The sequence below is a fragment of the Hippocampus guttulatus genome, chromosome 2, assembly GCF_054856545.1.
Source record: "Hippocampus guttulatus isolate MCC_2025c chromosome 2, RoL_Hgut_1.0, whole genome shotgun sequence".
Taxonomy (NCBI): domain Eukaryota; kingdom Metazoa; phylum Chordata; class Actinopteri; order Syngnathiformes; family Syngnathidae; genus Hippocampus; species Hippocampus guttulatus.
The window spans coordinates 31,863,693-31,884,562 of NC_141262.1; the positions used below are offsets into that span (position 1 = coordinate 31,863,693).

General features: G+C 41.4%; 1 protein-coding gene across 2 annotated transcripts in view; it reads right to left on the reverse strand.

The window, feature by feature from the left end:
• Nucleotides 1-20,870, reverse strand: part of nlgn3a (neuroligin 3a) — a 195,625-nt gene that overhangs the window by 122,710 nt on the left and 52,045 nt on the right. Inside the window, exons 3-4 of one of the 2 annotated variants that reach the window (XM_086105721.1) lie at nucleotides 15,589-15,648; nucleotides 3,336-3,485 (exon numbers count right to left, since the gene is read on the reverse strand). In XM_086105721.1, coding sequence (XP_085961847.1) covers nucleotides 3,336-3,485; nucleotides 15,589-15,648 — 210 coding nt within the window. The remainder of the gene's footprint in view (nucleotides 1-3,335; nucleotides 3,486-15,588; nucleotides 15,649-20,870) is intronic. The other variant, XM_086105720.1, reaches the window with a different exon arrangement.

The window sequence follows — 20,870 nt, forward strand, 5'->3', positions numbered from 1 at the left end:
ATGGTGTGAGCTGTCAGTTACAATTAATCACTCTGATTGGCTGCGCAAATCAGCGCATGAGATTGAAGCACAATGTGAGAGCAAAGCAATGGCAAATAAAGAGTAAATCACGCTCATCAAAACATTGCTTTTTACTTTGACTTGTATAATGATTGTTCTGGATTAGATGTGCATTTTATTTCATGAAACCCTGACAGTGGATGCATGAAAAACAATGACTTGTCAGTTACAGAGGATGTTACGGGTATGAATGTCAGCTGAAGACATGTGCGTGCATGTAATTATGGTATGGTCTGAGCCAATAAACTCCAGGGTAAAAGTCCGTGCTCCTCCGGCCCTGGTCATGTCCAGGTCTGTTAACAAAATCAATTCATTTAAGACCATTTTTTGTGGCTAAAATTTGCCTCCGTTTATGTTACTTCATTTTTTAAAAATGACATTGATTGGCAATATTTGAATTTGCAGATTCTTATTTTAAATTTGTGCCTATTTAATGTTTCAGTGTTATTTGAGAAATACTGTATATAAATCCGAAGTTACCCACCAGCTGCTCTGTATTTGAGTTTTTTTTTTTTTACAGAATACTTATATTTACTCAATTCATTATTTTGAAAAAAAAAATACTCTTTATTTGTACTACTTCCACATTATTCTCAAGTAACCCTACCTAGACTTAAGCGAATGGGACTTTAGCCAGGTCGTCATTGCACGTGAAAATCAGTTTTTGATTGCTTTACCTTGAATTTAAAAAAAAAAAAAAAAAAAGTGAAATCAATAAATGCAAGAATTACTCTTGAGTCCACTTTTTGGCTACTCTATCACGTTTGACTATTGAAACACTTGAATTGAAAGATCGGAAAAGGAATAGAAGCAGGTTCGCTGGAAGCGGCCTGGATGACAAAATCTATTGGTGGTAGGTTTTTAAAAGAAAAACAAACAAAACATCATGAATATGAGATGCAACATCCTCTGACATGTCACACCTTCAGAGCAGCAAACATTCCAAATACCAACCATTAATGTTCACAATAAACAAGGTCACCGGGCCAAAAGCCAGGTTGATACTGTTTTTACAAATGACACAAAACTTGCCTCCAATTATTTTTTTTCTCACGGACCAATAATCACTGACCGTTCCATTACATGCACTCACTGGCCCCTCTATTAGGTACCCCTGCACCATGGCAGGGCAAAAACCACAAGAGCTGTATCCAAAAAAAAAAAGGGCCGTTATCAATATGATGGTGCCAGTTATATGATGCATGCAAATGCTACAAATTCAAGTTCATTTTGTCATCGTAGTTTGCAGGGGTATTGAATTGCAAAACATCACAGTGAAATGTCTTTCTAATTAAGCTATAATCGATTCAGCTACAAAAGGCCTCGCGCTGAAAAATACACAATAAATATTGTTAAATTAATACAGCTCCCAAAGTGCCAATCGAAGTGAACCATTCAATAGGCTAATCTAGTCCAGTTTAATTAATGAATTATACTTGATATTTTCATTTGAGTTGTAGCCCAAATGACATACATTCCAGTCACATTGCTAAAAAAAAAAAAAAAAAAAAAAAGCTGCCACGCATTTAGTCACATCTAGAATTTAGCAATACATAGGAGGTTGTATGAGGTAAAGGTCCTAAAAATTGGTATCATCAGGCAAATAACATTGCACAGCAATTGTGCAAATTCTGGTTCTGGTGGTTTGCTTTTAATCCAACGGAAGAGATTTTTTTTATAAAGGAGAAACGAAATGCTGAGATTTCATATTTAGATAATGCACAGCAAACATTAAATGTACAGAGGAAACATCCTGGTTTGCTTCAAGTTAAAGGTGTAAATTATGTTCACAAAAATAATCGGTTGCAGAATTTGTAGATGTTTATGTTTCAATGGTGCAATAACAAAAAAAAAATATGGCGGACATTAGATCCGTGATGGTTGATGGATGAAACAAACTCAATTTTGTGTGGCAGCAGAGCTGTTTCCATGGAGCTCACTTCTTTTCCTCTAGGTTCCCGTCTTTCACTGCCTGACTCCACTCCCACCTCCACGAGTGCACACACACACACACACACACACACACACACATGCACGCAGGTACAAACACATTCCTAAAAGAGGATACAGCCATGTGACTGAATCCGCAACCAACAACAACAAACGTCACAAAACACAACACGCGTTTTTTCGACGTCACAGTGAAAATCTGTTTCATGTCACCACAAGAAAGACAGATACTGTGTTTCCTCAATTTGTGACCTCCTCTCTAATGTGCTTAGTGTGTGAACTGATGTTGGGTACGCAAATACACGCCTCTCCCTAAAAGACCCTCCCCCTCAAAAAAAAAAGGGGCCAAACAGAATTATCTCAGTCCATAAATGTTATTGTTCACACATAAACATTGAAGATTGAAATCATGAACTCTAAACTCCATTGCTAACTAGACAGCAGCGCCGACTGAGGACAATAAACTGTTTCCTGTCTGTCGAAATGAGTTTCCTATGCTGTATTTAAAGTGTGAACGGGGCAATTTTCAAGCAGTTAGCGTCATGTCTAGTCATTTAAATGTTCAGAAAAGCAAATCAATGCACCCTGCTTATTCTGCCTAGATTTTTGCCATAAAACAACGTACAAATAATATACAAAGTAAGTAATACATTTTAAAATGAAGGCCTTCCCCAGATGAAATAATACGTCCTAATAGAAATCTTTTCATCTGAGAATACTTCATGCCATCTGAGGGGAGCCACAATAATGCAAACACTACATTGGGTCGGCAGCCTTCCGCCCCAAGACGACTGGGAACCCAAAACAAACGTCACACATGTAGATAAGTATATAGGTAATCTTATAAAGCCTAAGAACATCGGGCGTTTAACATCCTTGGTCGGAAAGGGCCAAAATCGGCACAAAAGCAGCCCAATTGTCTTTATGTGTGTACTGGGCATAAGTCTAAAACTGTCACAGAAAGTGGTCTCACACAGTTACATAATTCATACAAAGGATCAAGAGTTGTTGGATTAAATTGCTCATTACTGTAATACAAGTACTTGTGGTAGTGCCAGTACTTGGTTGTCATGAACTACCATAACCTTGCTCTTCAGTTGGGTAGACGTGCCACAGCCACTATGTGAGAAAACACAGTAATTGCTCTGACTAATCGCACGTACACAATCATCGCGTTATCGCAACAAGCAACCGGTGCTTATTTGCATTGCATTATCTCCCCGTGTCCTTTCGTGACAAATGAAGGTAACCCAGCAACCAACTCGAGAAAAAGATCCATCAATGTGAGCATGTGGTTGAAAACTGACAAAAGCAAAACAACTTACCAAGAACTCCAACACGGTAGTTGAGGGTGATAACGATCACATTGCCGTAGCTCGCCAGGACGCTGCCATCAATCATGTTGCCCGTGCCCTCCATGTACGATCCCCCGTGGATGTAGACCATCACAGGCTTGGCCCCGGTGTCTCGTATGTCTGCAAGAGCGGCCATCGTTACCACATTCACATTGGAGGCTCGCCCAGCGATACTCACGGTGATTCGGTTCGCATTGACATAGGCTTGACGGCAAACAAATAAAGTGACTATCACCTCCCAGATACCGTTCGCTGACTGGCACGGATGCGTCATGCAGTTACATCGAATGCACGCGAAGTCAACTCATTAAACCGATTTCGATTCGATCAAAGTTATTGGCTATCTCGGCTGCAAACGACATGTAATTTACCTCTTTGAAAACAAACTATTACGCTTGCTTGTGTTTGGCTTTCCAGGAAACACGCAGGCTTTCCAAATTTGGGCAGGCAGGAAGCCATTATGGGAGAGGAGAGGAAGCTACTCTTCACATATTCCCTAACCGAGAGGGGCTAATTTGGCTCGACAGTGATCGGGGGTGGGGGGGGGGGGTACTCCCTAATTACACAACACACTTTATTTATTTATTTTTAAGCATAGGCTGGTGTGCGCTCACTAGGCTGGTGTGCGCTCACTAACTTGTTTGCACAGAGGCGCAGGACATTGAGGGCTATTTATTTTACTCCCAAACCAGAAATGGATGGCCAGCTGGAGTGCCATTTGAACCAGATAAAGCACATTCACTGGCATAAAGGGAAGAGGGGGAAAAAAGTCTCTGTCTGAGGAATAGTCTTCTGAATTAGTGAGGGGCTAGCAGCAGCGTAGGGACAAGACAAGAAACGCTGTCTCATTTTCACTCCTCCCTCAGTTTGTTTCACATTCAATCACATACTTGCCCCTATCTTCCTGCTGTATTTCTCCCATCTCTTTCCAGCACCAAGCTTTCTTTTCCCCTCACTCTCTGAGTGGTGCGAATGAGAAGGGGTGCAATGGGGAAAAAGTGATGAAAAAAGGAGAGACTGACAAAAAAAAATGTGTACAGTTGAGAAAAAAAAATTGAGACGTAAAACAACAAACAAGTCAAAGCAAAAGGTTGAGATTGAACTTGACTTTTTAAAAATGGTTGCTATGGTGACTGAAAAAACTCTCGAAATGGTCCACCACATCCTGAGCGGCCCTCTCTGCATCTGTAAGCGCTGCTCGTCATTATGCACCCCACAAGTGTTAATAAGATGCATTTTCTAAAGCAGCCTTGACACAATCTCCATCGCTTTGTCCCTTTGTTTATTCACGTTTAACCGAATGTACAGCACATAATGCTGGCTTTCAATCTGATTTGACTTTATTGGGCTGGTATCTGGGAGGCCGACAGTCAAATGTGATTTACAGCTGACACTTCTATTTGCACACATGTGTTGAGCAATAAGAGGAGAGGATGTGTGAGGTGAGACAGCATGGGAGGTCGAGTCAAAGGGAAATGCGAAGGAAAAACAGACAAGCAAACAGATACATCGGGGGATGAGGCAGGAGCAGAAATAATCAAATCAAAAAGACACACCTTCAAAAGAAATGAGTCACGTCAATGTCATCAGACACCTCTTTTGTTGATACACATCATGTCGCCATGACAACAGGTCAAGCCCTTTTGGGAGTGGAATATGAGACGATTCAGCTCAATTTGTTGAGAGCTATTTATTGCCTTGATTTAATGTGGAAGGAGTCACACATATGTATTAACAACTTGCTTATCCATTTGTGTCAACGCCTGTCATCGACTATTTGACGAATGTATACATCATAGTTGCAACATTATTTTGATGGAAGGAGATATTATTAATTAACCAACAAGATAGCGTTTGATGATTGGTAGCAGGAGCTAACGTCAGAAAACTGCCTCCTGCCTCTTTCGTCTGTGTCAAGGCAAACACACCAACATGTAATTGACCGCTCCTTCGTAAAACTCATGAAACCATAATATAGCGAACATTAGCTTGCGTGCTCGGTGCTAGAAAAGAAAAGGAGAGTTCATTAATGCACATGTCAGTACAGTGGGTATACAACACCATGCACAATTAAAAAAAATAATGCATGGTCATTTAAATATAGAAAGAATAACAAGATGAATTTTTGTACAAGACGTGCTGATGTGCACTCATTGAGAGGCATTTAAAAAAAAAATTGAACGACTTTTTCTCACACACATTTTCACTCTGACATTCTTTGACCACTTCACTCAAATATCCACATCAACAAGACATTGTACTTGAAACTATTCCGCTCCTAATGTGATGGTCACTCCATGCATAACCTCCAACGATGACACTCTCAAAGTAAAACACCTGTGCCTCAAAATGCAATATTTTCTCATGGACATACAGTACTATTCTTTTTCATCATTTCAAAGTGTTAGGGCCATATGCATTTCTAGGAGATCTTTGTGGGTGCTGAAGCATCCCAAAAGGAAGTTCAACAACCCCCTAAAAATTGAGCAATCTGAGATTTGACTGACTGTGTGTCTTTTTTTCTTAACAAGCTGGAAAAGTGTTAAAACTCACAACCATACAGTAATTGATAAGCTTTTTATCAACAAAAGTAAATTAACCCCTCGCCCACCCCCGCCACTAAAACAGTTTTATCCACCGGATCCCTCTCACCTCAAACCCTAATCCTACCCCACCTCTACTCACTGAGGCAAGCTGAGTGTGCAAGTCTTGTACTGCATTTTGAACGCAGAGCCGTACTTTTGTGAAATATGGAAAATGTCTTCACTTCTAGGACTATTAGCAGGGCTCATTTCTGTTCCATTTAACCAAAGCTCAATGTTTATATTATTAGGTAGGAGTTAGATTACATTTAGTTTCTAGCTAGGAAAAATAACAGGCGGTCAGACAGTACCATTGCCCATTTTGAATTGCAATGAGAAAAAATAAAACACTTTTGGCATGTCAATGTACTATTAATGTGTGTGGCCTGGCCATGCAGGTATTTTAGCAGTACAAAGTGAAAACACGAATGCCCCCCCCCCTCCCCCTCAAATGTGCTCTGGTGCCAAAACTGACAGCACCCCTGAACTTCTGATCCAAGAATTTCCCCAAGCTATGCGTATGGGCCATAATATACTCTTAAAGTTGCTATGTCAAAACTAATCCAAATATGGTGAAACAGCTACACCAGCCCTGGAACCAAAGGGGGAAGAGCCAATTCTAGGCCATTTATACGCAGTGCATTGAGTTGAGGCCAGCGGCGAACTGGGAAGAAAAAGTGGCTCGCAAGTCATTGATTGACAGACTGACCAGCTTCATGCTTAACATTACACACACACACACGCGCGCACATACATTTATTTATTTAATCTTTTTTAAATTGCAAACGTCAATGTTCCACATAATAAAAGACATTGACAAATGCAAACATACATAAGTGACAGAGACGTTACACAAAACCAAATACTGTGCTCAAAACAGACTGTGGCCAAGCCTAACAATGTGTTTGCATGCACTAGAAATATATTTACTTTACTGGGCATTGATGCACACCACCAACACTTTTTGCTCAGACGTCTGAATGCAACACACGTGCCACAGTGGCACGTGTACTTACTACGTGACAAACTTATCACGCAAGAACATGCAAATGCATGAAAATTAGTCAATGGTTCAGAAACTTAAATGATAAAGATGACACTATTTATCTTAAAGAATACATCACATTGCGTTTTCAACAGGATTAGGAGGTGATTGTGTTATCAGGGCTTCACAACAGCCATTAAGCCGCAGCATTCCCAGAATGCTTATTGAAGCTAAAATTACCATTTGTGACTGTTTATTGATATGTTATTTTCAAATCAGGGCATCATATAGTTACAGGGGTGTTATTCCAAGTTATATATTAAATTATTGTGACTCCTGCAAACCCGCTAAGTAACACAGTCAGTTAGTCAAGTTAAGTGAAGCTATACTTATAGTCTGTGTGACTAACAGAAGACGGAGAGGTAACGATATCCTTTATATCCTATTCCTAGTGCTCATATCGCTACACGTCTTTCCCTCCAGACCAACCGGCTGCTGCCCACCCAGGAAAGCCCCGCCTCCCCTGTACGCCAGCCCTCCCCTGGTTGGTGATCCAACAATGGGTAAAAAGTACCTTTCACCAAACCAGTGGTGAACAGCTCTTCAGCCTATCCAAACCCATCTTCAACCCAATTTCTGTGACTAGATAATCAATAATGATGAATAATATAACATTAATACAGCCTTACATAAATAATGGCATTTCTTTACTTGCGAATTAAATAGCGCAATAATATTCATACTGCGGTATTCACCACCGATATCACACTTTTTCCAGTATCATGCTGCTTTATCCTGAAGAGCAGCAAAAATGTGACAAAGGGAAAATGCTGACCTGCATGAAATGCTGAGGCCTCACATGACATTATCATGCATGTAGCTGCGGTGAGCGGAAGTCTTGCTTTTAGGGAGAAACTTGGTCTACCGAATTCTACAATACAGTCTTGTAGTTGTATGAAAGCCTACGAAGTTTTTGTGACAGTCTTCCTTGAGCTGAGAAGAGAAGTTGTGAACAGTCCCGCTCACGAGTGCCAAAAACATAGCAAAGCGTGTCTTTTAACAGGACATAAGGGGGAAGAACCTTTCGAGTAAGTACTAGATTGATTGGGCTTCTGGCGGGCCATGTTGCCCACCCGCTTAGTCAATATTCTACTTCTGAAAGTGAAACCGAGTCATTTCTTCCCTCTCCTCCCCCATGTGCCCCTCCGTCTGCGCCTTTTTAGCTTTGCCACTATCCAACTCGACTGAAATCAGTCACATATCTGACATCAAGAACGGGCTTTGACACGGCGGAGTGGTCTAAGACAGGGGCGGGTGGTGATAAATGTGGCTGGCTTTCAGCACTTGGTGAAACACGCTGGCTGACAGTGGCTAGCAACTGTGGCGGGGTCGAGGCTGAGTTGGGGCAGCGGTGAGAGCAGCTACTGGGTGACACTGTTCTGATGTGGCGGGACATGACATGCATCCTACTGTGATATTCTTGTCGGGACATGGTTCACACTTTAGTCATGACAAGTCCATTACTGGCTTTTTTCACATTTAAAAGTAGCAGCATTTTTTTCTCTCCTTGCTGTGGAGCTGCTTGAAAAACATTTTGTGTAATTGCAGCAAATTATACAGCTGCTACAAGTCACTGACAAGATTTGGAATGTCACAAAATATGTGCTTCTATTCCCTTTCATCCACATCAAATGAGTTACGCTGTGTCTATGTGTGTGTATGACTCGGCCTTGGAGGGAAAAGTGCTGAAGTGAAGGAACACGGTGTGACAAATTCCCTTCTTTTCGCACAAAAACGAATGTAAGCATGCGTAAGAAAAAAGTTTGTCACAAGCCAGTTGACTTTCAGAGGTTGGCATCCATCATCACCTTCCAGTTTCAGTTTGTTACAATCACAGTGTTGTTTTGACATTTCCATGATTAAATCTGGTGTGCCTTGCGGACTAAAAACAAACTTGGCATGGATGCTCACACATGAAAGAAGTATAAAAGTGAATGCCTTCTCAGTGAATCTTTGCATCCCTGCTGCGCGAGTAATGGCAGCAATGACATTTGGGTGAAGGTGACTTCCTGCTTGGCTGGTGGTTTGTGGTCTAAATGTGAGGTTGGCGTGGTGTGTTGCACAGAAAAGAGAGTCGAGCCAAGGACAGATGACGGCTGAGAAAAATAATGTGAGGGGACCCCAAGTTCCCTGGAGCTATTGCTGTAATCCCTAACACACACAGACCGATGTTTGCCCCCAGAATGTAACAAGAATGGGTTTCTGTCACCAATGCAAACCTGAAAGCTCTCATATTATAAAAACAGACTCAAAGCAACAAACAGGTAAGATGTTGTGAGAGAGTTAGTTGCTCCTGAAATATGTGATCTATTTTATTATATACTCGTGGCCAAAACACATTTATGATTTTTTAGTTGAAACTGCTATATAAATTACCAGTAAATACATTTTTGTGACAGATCCCGATAAGGTTACAAATGTAACTGATTTTTTTTCTTCATTGTTAAAATCCATGTGCGTTGTGGCAGAGTTGCACATTGATCCATCATTTACTGCAGATGTAGCTTTAGTGTAAAAAGCACACAATATTGTAACGTGCAATGCCACTCCTGGTGTCACCTAACTTTAAAAAAAAGGAGTCAATTAAATAAATCTGACGGCCATGTGTAAGATTGACTGGTCTTGCAGGTTTTAGATTTTATGTCCGCATGCTTGTTCTTCACCAATTATTTTTTGACACTTGTGGGAAAAGGGCAAGAGGAAAAAAAATTGTGGGTTGCTGGTGCCTGAGGTGAGTCCACCTGTCAAATCTACCAGTCCATTATTGAACCTGTTTTAGTCCTTGAGCGATTTTGCAAAATAATGGCACTCTTTGATACGTAATGTTGATTGAATACAGCACAAATAAACTACAATGTAATTATCTAAAGAGTGGTTAAGACTGCAACAAAATAATAGAGCTTTTATCTGGAAGCACAGGTTTGAATCCTGTTGGCATCAGTTGTTTGTGCTAATATTTATACACGCTCATATTCCATGGAGGTTTCTGGTGTTGCAATGTGTACATAATAATAATAATAATAATACATTTTATTTGAAAGCGCTTTTCATCACACTCAAAGACACTTTACAAGAGCTTAAAACACAGGATAAAAATGTGCACTTAAAACAAGCATACATAATTTACAAAAGCACATTTAAATGAACAAAAAGCAAAATGGGTAAAAGAGATTAAAAGGTATTAAAAGCATTGCGGAACAGGTGAGTTTTAAGGGATGATTTGAAGGATTGGAGGTCAGTACAGTTGCGGATGTGTTGTGGTAGAGTGTTCCAGAGGGTTGGGGCGGCGACAGAGAAGGCTACATAGGTCGTCATTTCTGGGTGGTGCGGCAATATGCCTGAGAAAGAAAATTCCACGTGAAGGGATTTTTTCATTGGCAAAATGACATATAAAAGGGTCTTTAAAAATGAACCTACTAAATGTTGACGTGAGAGGTTATCGATGGCAAGTAAGTATGACATCAACGAAGTTTGAAGGGTATTTGAGGGAGGAGCAAAGGTTAGCTTGTTGTTCTTTTATGGCTTTCTCAAACTACATGACATTTGTGTGGTTCACGACGGCAGCGTGGTCAGACGACCAGATATATATTCCTCTGTGTCTTGGGCCGGGCGAGACATCACACTAGAATTCCGTCACCAACGAGACTCCGCCCAATCTTTGCATGCTTCTGTCAAGATTCAGTCCACCGGCGCATATCCGTCGACGAAGTAGGACGAGTCATGTTGACAGAGGCATTGTGTGTGTTGGTCCTTACCAATTTAAAAAAAAAAAAAGATCATACGGACCCATTTTTGGATGGTGGGGAGGAGAGGGCGGGTAAGACTGTCTATTCTCCAAAAAGAACTTAAGGGAACGAATTTGTTTAATGACACCACATGTACTAATCAGCTAATAGCATTGCAGTGCGCAAACATAGCATTAGTTGAAATGTTACGCTTACTCTCCAATATTTTCCCTTTTGTTCAAGTCACTTTATAAATACTGTGGACTACATAGTGATTGTATACGCCATGTCCAGTTTCTTGTCATAAGTAGTAGAGGGCTGTCTTCCAATTGGTCAATGTCGAAGAACTGATCGAAAGATGACGTAGGACATGGCACACTAAGTGGCAAGACGAACAAAAATTCGGTCATGCCAGATGCCTCATGACCAATCGCTGAGAAATGTCACACTACACAGGCTACGCTGTGTCAAGACAACTCAAAATCAGCAACGAGACACTACATTTTTCCGTGACACATCCGTTGGCTGAAAATCGGGCAACAGTTGTGTAGTCATATGTCGGCATTAAAGTGACTGAGAGTGGCATTGCTGCATCTATATGTTAACCGGTTCGTTGTTGTTTGATAGTTCTGGTCAATTAAGCTTTCTTAAAGGTTTTAATCAGAGATGCAACTTTATTTTTCTAGTTGTGTATTTTGCACAGATTCCAATTCTTCATTTTTTTTGTCAGACACGTCGGGTTTTCATCATTATCATCATAATAATAATAACAATGGCGCACCGGTCGTCAAGTGGTTAACACGTCGACTTTTGAACAGCAGTGGCTCAAAATGATGACATTTTTGGTCAGACATGAACAAAGATGTTGTACAAAACAAGTACTAGATGTGAGTTCTAACTATCATTATCCTTGTGCAATAGAATGAATGGCAACACCATGACAGGTGGAGCTCGGCTGTGTTCCCCAGCTCTGTAACCACAGAGAGATTCTGTCCTTACGAGCCGATCCTCGTTGTTGCTCGGAAGCAAGCACTGTTTGTGCGTTCCAGTGCGTGCATGCTTTCCTTATTTGATGTTTTGGCTTGCACACTCACAGGAGGCCTTCTTTGTGACCGGAGCTGCAGCCAAACAGCAGGCAGACGGACTCACGGAAAGATTTACTTTTCATTAGTGGGAGCAACTTGGTACGCGGAAGCCATGTTGAGCATGGCTTCCTTTATTTCCATGGCCACTTATCCAAAAACAACGTCTATGTGACTGAAAACTCGCACTTGCCTATTTGCAGTGTAATAATAGCCTCTGGAAAATTGGGTCTCTATTGTGGAACAGCGTAAATCACGACGACTTGGTCCACACACTCATGTTGCCGCAGGGAGTCCGAGGCTGAATTTGAATAGACTGTGGCGGTGCCACTGGGTTGACTGTCATTCCGCAAGACATGAAGAGGAAAAACCGACAGGGCTGCCCAGAGGGGCAGCCTAAGGGCCAGACTGACAGACAGAAATGACGTCCAGTATCTAAACGGGTAATTTTAACGTTTACCTTCCTTTACATTTACCTCTGCCATAGAAGAAATGATTTGGGACGTTTCTTTTTGTGCATTTTCACAGGCTGTTGTAAAACCTACTTTCAAACAAGGCTCTTTGTGCTCTTGAGTGCCATTAAAGTTAATCAAAGAATAACGAATCAGATTATGTTCACAGCAGGGCTCCTTGAAAGTTCTCTGTTTTGCAATCCTTGAAAAATGGCAAGGGCATGTTTTTTTTTTCCTCAAGGTTACTTATGAAAGGGTTTCCCCCTATTCTAATGACATTATTGCATGTTGTGCTCAATTTTACTAAAGGCTCCTTATTTTCTTCTTGGTACATGTTATAAGGCAGGGGTCACCAACATGGTGCCCGCGTGCACCAGGGAGCACCCATTATGAGTAGCCCATGGACCTTTTCTAAATACAGCTCACCCGTGAAGTTATTCTTTGAAAATGATAATATTTTCAAAGATTGAAATGAAAAGAAAATCGATTGTAGCACCTGATGTGTTAGAGAGGAAAAAACAGGAATCAGTGCACTATTTTAATCGAGAAAAATTCACTTGCATATCTGATTTAAAAAAAAAAAAGATAAAGAGAAGAAAAATGTGGTGACCACTGTAATTGTGTGAAATAATAGGCATGATCAATGTCTTAACATCTATCCATCCATGCATTTTCGATCCCGCTTATCCTCACGAGGTTTGCGGGCGTGCTGGAGCCTATCCCAGCAGTCTTTGGGTAGTAGGCAGGCTGCACCCTGAACTGGTTGCCAGCCAATCGCAGGGCACACAGACACAAACAACCATTCGAGCTCACACTCACACCGAGGGATAATTTAAAGTGCTCCATTAACCTGCCATGCTGGTAGCCTTTGCATGAATCATTCCCCAAAAAGTTATTTTGCTTTTGAAACGGTCGGTGACCCCTGTTATCAGGGATGTGCCAGGAATGTACAGTTATTAGGAATGTGTATATATTAGGTTGTGTTTTCGCAGTGAATCCTCTACATTTCGACTCCCGACAGTTCGATCCACATTTTAAGGGAAAAATATGAATGCCATCGCGCAAGACAGGTTTTAAGTGTGTTTTCATTTTTTGTGATACTACCTCAGCAATACAGGATGAACATATTGGACCGTGGCAGTTAAGAGCGATAGTGGTATACCATTCAGTACAATATTTGTGGATCTCTTATGCAAGTTAGCCACAGAAGAAACCAATGCAGTTTAGATCCAGATAGGAGGTAAGGGATATTTCTATTTATCATTTGGAAGACAGTGAACATTACAGACCATAGATGTGGCTATTGTGCTGTGTTGTTGTAGATCACAGGTATCAAACTCCGGTCCTTGAGGGCTAATATTCAGCATGTTTTAGATGTCTACCTCCTCCATCACACCTGATTCAAAAGATCAGTTCATCAGCAAGCTTTGCAGGAGCCTGATAACAACCCTAATCATTTGAATCAGGTGTGTTGGAGGAGGGAAACATGGAAAACATGCAAGGTCCTCGAGGACCGGAACTTGACACCTGTGTTGTAAATCTATTGTATACCAACACATCCAGTATGTGTGCTTTCAGAGAACACTCATATTGTTCCAGTAAAAAAAAAAGACTAAATCCAAAGTACATGTCCTGGAATTCGTAACATGGGGGAGGACAGCTCAAAGGAAGTGGGAAGGAGAGAATAACCCCCATATAGACAGACGGCCAACTGAGGCAGCATAGTAATGCACAGGCTGAGCGATGCAGGTGCTGAGCGGCCAGACAAGACGGTAGCTCTGCACAATGAATGAGAATGTGCATGAGAGGTGAATTGCCGTGGTGGGAGCGAGTGGGAGTTCTCTGTGTGTTCTTATTCTACGTGCCCTTTAACATTAAAACAAACATTCCATTTCTTTCAGTGACATGCGCGGTGCGTTCACCAGAAGGAGAATGCTATTACCCGCAGTAAAAAGTACGCTGCATCAAAAGGCGCAGCAGCTTGTGAGGAAATTTTGGTTTGTGTCATGTTCAAATCCATCTTTCGGTGAATGGTGCCCCTTTTCAAGAGGCAATACTTTGGGGGAGAATAACAAAGAAACAGGGGAGGCCCTGCACATTGCTTCCTTTCGTCTTCCTGTCTTGGGCTGACACCTCAAAAAGAAATATTTTCCAGTACAATAAAAATCATCTCGATCATGCTAAAGGATTGATGGCCAACACAGGCATTAGCTACAATGCTGCGGCGGAGCTTCCACTGAGAGGGTTCTGTGTTTCTACGGCGCTGTTCTGTAAATAGCATTAGTTGCGCTCAGTAAAGAATAGACATGTCACAGTTTCAGTCGGGCTAGTCGTGCGTAGCTTAGAGACCAAGCCAGTGTGAACACGAGCGTTGGGACGAGCCAGACAAACAGATCGACGCTTGTCAGCATTTTCCATACGACTGCAGTTCAACAGTCACACATGCATGTGGCCTTCCTTGAAGCGACGTAAAGGTGAAAGTAACTTTCTATCAGTGGGATGGGAAAATAAATCCACCTCCAGAAGCGTCTCTTGCCTTCGTTCCCTCTATAAGATCAACAACAATTTGGAAATTGCGGCATTGTCAAGGAACAAACTAAGGCGTCTTCCTACCCGATGAGCTCACTTCTCAAAAGCCTCCTTTGAGAAACAACACACTATAAAAAAATCCAATTTCTGACAGTGCCTTATCTCGGTACTCAACATCATGCTTGCATCACCTGCTTTGGAGTGGCTTACCATGGCAAAGGCCGGACAATATCAAGGGTTTGGTTAAGACTCCGGGACTTAAGCCATTTCTGTTGCAGCACAAGAATCATCTCTCATTCTAATCTCACCAAGAGATCCAGCCTGAGCCTGGAATATCCAAAGATAAATATGGAAAGTGAACAATGCGATTGCTGAGCAGTAACATTCCATTTTCAACACCACTCGCCTCTAATCCTTTCCAGCGGTTCTCATGAACTGCCTCTTCTCATCTAAATCTGCTGTCGGACCTGCTGAGTAGACTGATATGACACCGCCGCCTCGCTTCCTCTTGGCCATTTATGCCACAATTGGATGGCTGACCACACCTCCAGAGGGGTCTCTTATCGCCACCTGTAGCCTTGTAACAACACCTTGTCAACATGGGTCATTCATATGAGTTAAACGGACTATTACCTTGGTTGCCACCTGATCTTATCCGACTCTCGTGCAATAACGCTCTTTAAATTCAGATGCTGATCACATTCATTCGTTTGGAAATACAATAAGGATAAATAAATGAATAAATGATACAAGGGAAAAAACAAGAATTGAAATAACCATGCATTATCATTGTTCACCATGGAAATACCTTCGTCTTCATCACCGTCGTTATCCATTAAATCCTCGCCCTGTTTTTTCGCATGGGAACCTGTTTGGTGAAGCAGGCAGAGACATAGACAGGAACAGGCAATTTAAAAAAAAAAAAAAAAAAGCAACAACGCTAAGAATTTTGTGGATTATGTAATTGAAAATGCCTTCACTGAAAACTCCACAGCAGCTTTGAGATAACAAAGAAACATATTGAAGTGAAGTGAATTACCACTAAGGTCAAAGGAGTATTAGGACCACGCTAAAAAGAACAAAGTAATATATAGGAGCACATTTTCAGAGAACCAACATCATTATCTAATCAGAATATAGTCATATGAATTTGAAAAGCTTCTGACAATCTAACCAGATTTTAGTCATATAGTGAAGATAGTCCTAACAAAGATAGTCCTAACAAAGTGAAGATAGTCCATAGAAGATAGTCCTAACAAAGTGAAGATAGTCCAAACAAAGTCCTAATCTTGGGATAGTATAGTTTTCATTTATAAGAATGAAAATGTGTTTCTTTTCAAAATGGCACTATTACTCCTTCTTAACATGGTATCATATGTTTTTTTGTAAAAATTACAAAATACAAAAATTAATTCAGACACAGGGAATACATCATAATATAAGGTTAAGAAGAGAAAAATAGAAAAAAAACCTTCATATTTTGTAACAGTTGGAGCCCATTGAAAACCGAAATAGGTTGAATACATTTTCAGCAATAAGCTCCTCAATTTGAGTAATTGTAAAAATGAACAGCATTGGATTCTAAATTAGCACCTCCGTAAAACCAGTCCAATTTTGTTTGGACTTCACTTTTTGAAAGTGCTCTGTAAATACAGTTGAGTTGAGTTGAGTTCAATTTTTATAAAAAAAAAAAAAAAAAAAAAGAACGTGTCTAAATGATACGTTGGGGGTTTTGTTCTCTCTTCAGAAATGCACCTCATATCTGTTCTTGACACAGAATCGCTGTTAACGAGACTGTCGAGAAGCAAAAATAAAAGCCAGCAGACAACGGGCTAACTGGCTAACGACATGCTAATTGACATGAACATGCTCAAGAGATCAGGCTTTAAACTACAAGGCTAAAGCAAGAGCAAGGATTTCAGCTTCCCAGGAGGTGGCTCCATTTGAATAAAACACGAGATTGCGGGTATCGCGTATACGTGCTAATGTGAGCAACTTGTCTCTGCGCCCTGCACGGTAGGTAATGTGATGTTGTCCTTGTGCTGAATGTAAGTGCAATCCCTCCAGGGCACGTAAACATGCAATGCTCAGGTCTATTTTCTTGCTTTCCTGTACAGAAATGTTCACGGCTGTACATTTAATTTGGCATTCATATCCATTTGACTGCAAACACATCCTGTGGCCTTCGGGTAAAATACAGTATATAGTCATTGATATTGTCAACGAAGTTGCTTTCATGATATAGAATTTTACTTTATCGAGTATGAATACTGTCCTTAAAAGAAAACATGAATGGGTGTGAATATATATGTGCATATATATACATATACTGTATATATATGAATGGGTGTGAATATATATGTGCATATATATACATATACTGTATATATATATATATATATATATATATACAGTATAACAGTATATATACATATATATATACATACAGTGTAATCGACCACCCTATATATATATATATATATATATATATATATATATATATATAGGGTGGCCCGGTGGTCAAGTTGTTAGAACGTTGACTTCACAGTGCAGAGGTTGTGGGTTCGATTCTAGCCTCCGGCCTTCCTGTGTGGGTTTTCATAAACACGCATGGCAGGTCAATAGAACACTCAAAATTGTCCCTAGGTGTGAGTGTCATCGTGGATGGTTGTTCGTCTCTGTGTGCCTTACGATTGGCTGGCAACCGGTTCAGAGTGCCTACTGCCCGAAGAAAGCTGGGATAGGCTCCAGCATGCCCTGCGACCCTCGTGAGGATAAAGCGGTTCCGAAAATGGATGAATTCATCTTTCATTAGTTACAATTTAAAAGTTCAAATATAGCGAAAAGAGTTAAGTGATCACAATGCTAGCTTCAGAAAAAGTACTACTGCAGCAAGAGCAACAGGATAGTCACTACGGAAACTTTAATAAGATATCCTTTAATTGTCCCACACTGGGGAAATTTACAGCCTCCAGCAGCAAGAATGTGGGTAGAAAGAAGAAAGAAGAAAAAACAAACACCGTTCAATTAAGTGCAATATAAATACAAAATGGATAAATCGCAGTGCTATTTAAAATTGTTTTTCACATCATGTAATTATTATTATTATTATTGTTATTATTTTTATTCAGCAGCCTGACAGCAGTCGGTAGGAACGAGCGTCGGTATCTCTCCTTCTTGCAGCGCGGGTGTAACAGTCTCTGGCTGAAGGAGCTACCTAGTGCTGTCAGGGCAGGCTGGAGGGTGTGGGAGGGACTGTTCATCATAGCTTTTAGCTTAGTTAGCATCCTTCTGTTGCCCACCTCCTCCAGAGTGTCAAGGGAGCAGCCCAGGACAGAACTGGCCTTACTGACCAGTCGCTCCAGTCTCTTTCTGTCCCGGGCTGAGATGCTGCCTGACCAGCAGACAATGCCATACTGGATGGCCGAGGCCACCACCGAGTTATAGAAAGTCTTAAGGAGCGACCCCTGAACCCCAAAAGACCTCAGTTTCCTGAGTAGGAAGAGTCGGCTCTGTCCTTTCCTAATCAGGGTGTCCGTGTTTGTAGACCAGTCCAGTTTGTTGTTCAGAAGAACGCCTAGGTACTTGTAGGAGGTCACCCTCTCTATGTCCATACCCTGGATGTTCACCGGTGCTGGTGAGGACTGTTTCCTGCAGAAATCCACAACCAACTCCCTAGTTTTCCTAGGGATGATCTGGAGGAGATTCTGCTGGCACCAGTCCACAAAGTCCTTCGTCAGTCCCTTGTACTCCGGATCGTCCCCCTCTGTAATGAGGCCAACAATCGCAGAGTCATCGGAGAACTTCTGAAGGTGGCAGTTTGGAGTGGCGTGTTTGAAGTCCGAGGTGTAGAGGATGAACAGAAATGGAGCCAGAACAGTCCCCTGCGGCGCTCCAGTGCTGCAGAGAAGCCTGTCCGACTCACAGCTCTGCAACCTCACGTACTGCGGCCGATTTGTGAGGTAGTCTATGATCCATGCTGTGAGATGGTGGTCCACTCCGGCGTTCTTCAGTTTGCCTCCCAGTAAGTTGGGCTGGATGGTGTTGAAGGCACTGGAGAAATCAAAGAACATGATTCTCACAGTGCTCCCAGCCTTCTCCAAGTGTGACAGCACTGAGTGGAGGAGGTAGATAATGGCGTCTTCCACGCCGATGCCAGGCTGATAGGCAGGTCCTGAGGAGCCGGGAACTGATCTTGTCTGGACCTGCTGCCTTCCTCACATTCATCTTCCTCAGTTGGTTCCTCACCTGCTCTGTTGTGACGGACAGGCAGGAACCAGGTGACAGACTGGGTTGTTGAGAGCTGGTTGAAAGAGGAGGGGGAGGAGAAGTCCTCAGTGAGAGTGGTTGCAGTTGGTGGTTGGGGGAAGGGACAGATGACTGGTCGAAACGGTTGAAAAAACGGTTCAGTCCATCTGCCCAGTCCTTGTCCTTCTCAGTCAATGTCTTTGGGCTGTCATGGCCTGAGATGGTTTTCAGGCCCCTCCAGACACCAGTGACATTGCTGGCCTGTAACTGGTCCTCCAATTTCATCCTGTATGTCTTCTTCCCCTCTCTGATCTTTCTTCTCAGCCGAATCTGCACGGCCTTCAGCTCCTCTCTGTTTCTCGACATAAAAGCTCTCTTCTTCTCCTTCAGGAGGGCCTTTATGTCGGGATTAATCCATGGTTTGTTGTTGGAAAAACACCGCACAGTTCTAGTGGGTACGGTGTTCTCCTCACAGAAGTTTATGTAGTCCGTGATGGTGTCAGTGAGTGCATCAATGTCCTCCCCATGAACCTCGCTGAAGAGTTCCCACCTGGTTGTGTCGAAGCAGTCCCGCAGAGCAGTCCCTACTGAAAAAAAACAATGTTTTATTCATTCATTTTCGGAAGCGCTTTATCCTCACTAAGGTCGCAGGGGGTGCTAGAGCCTATCCCAGCTGTCTTCGGGCAGTAGGCGGGGGACACCCTGAACCGGTTGCCAGCCAATCGCAGGGCACACAGAGACGAACAGCCATCCACGCCCACACTCACACCGAGGGACAATTTAGAGTGTTCAACAATGTTTTACTAAAAATAAAATGTATTAAATTATCAACCAACAACTTATGATAATGATTTGTTTAAGGCAGTGGTTCTTAACCTTGTTAGAGGTACCGAACCCAACCAATTCATATGCACATTCACTGAACCCTTCATTAGTAAAAACTAAAAATAAGATTTTTTTGCAAATTCAAGACTTAAAAAAACATTTATTAAAAATTGAAAAAAAGTATACACAGTTAATTGTAGTGTGAGGTATATATTTTTTAATTGTGCACAAAATGAACCAGCAAGTGATGGCCAAGCGTGCGCATCATAACTAATTGACATGTTGAGTTGGGTGTGTCTTAACGTCCATGGCAGAGGCTCTGTCGAACCCCTGAGACTGATTCATCGAACCCAGGTTAAGAACCACTGGTTTAAGGTATTTTTGCTTTAAGCAATGATGACCTATGGACTCAATATGATAACATTTCTATATTTTACAATGAAAAATAGCATTTACATTTTGATACATTTAGGACAAATAAATATGAAATTCGGTTCAAGATTAATTTGATGTATTTAAAAAAAAAATACTTTTTCCAATGGGAACAGAAAAAAAATATGAATCGGTTAATACAACTCTTTTTATTCTACTGTAATTCTGTGTGATGGTAGTGACAAATTTTAGGACAGACAAGATATTTGGGAAAAAGCTTGAAAATATAATTTGAAAATGACTGTACTTTTACGATATGGTGCAACAGCAATGTGTTAAATGTTTTTCTACAATATCGTCCAAATGTCACACAATTTCCAACTCTGAATTTGAACCAGTTCTGTAGAACGGCCAATACAAAGAAAAATATCTCATAAGAGTTTAATACAAGAGCTGATATCCAGCCATTTCCTGTGATTTTCTTGATAATGGCCACAATTACTCAAGTTCTTACATCAATACCTGGAGCTAGAGTATGACATGTCCTGCCAAAAACAGTGCTTTGGGCATTCCATATTTTCTCTTCTGTCTGTGAGTCACATAATACATTTTCCAACCACCAGACTCTGATTTTCCAGAATCAGA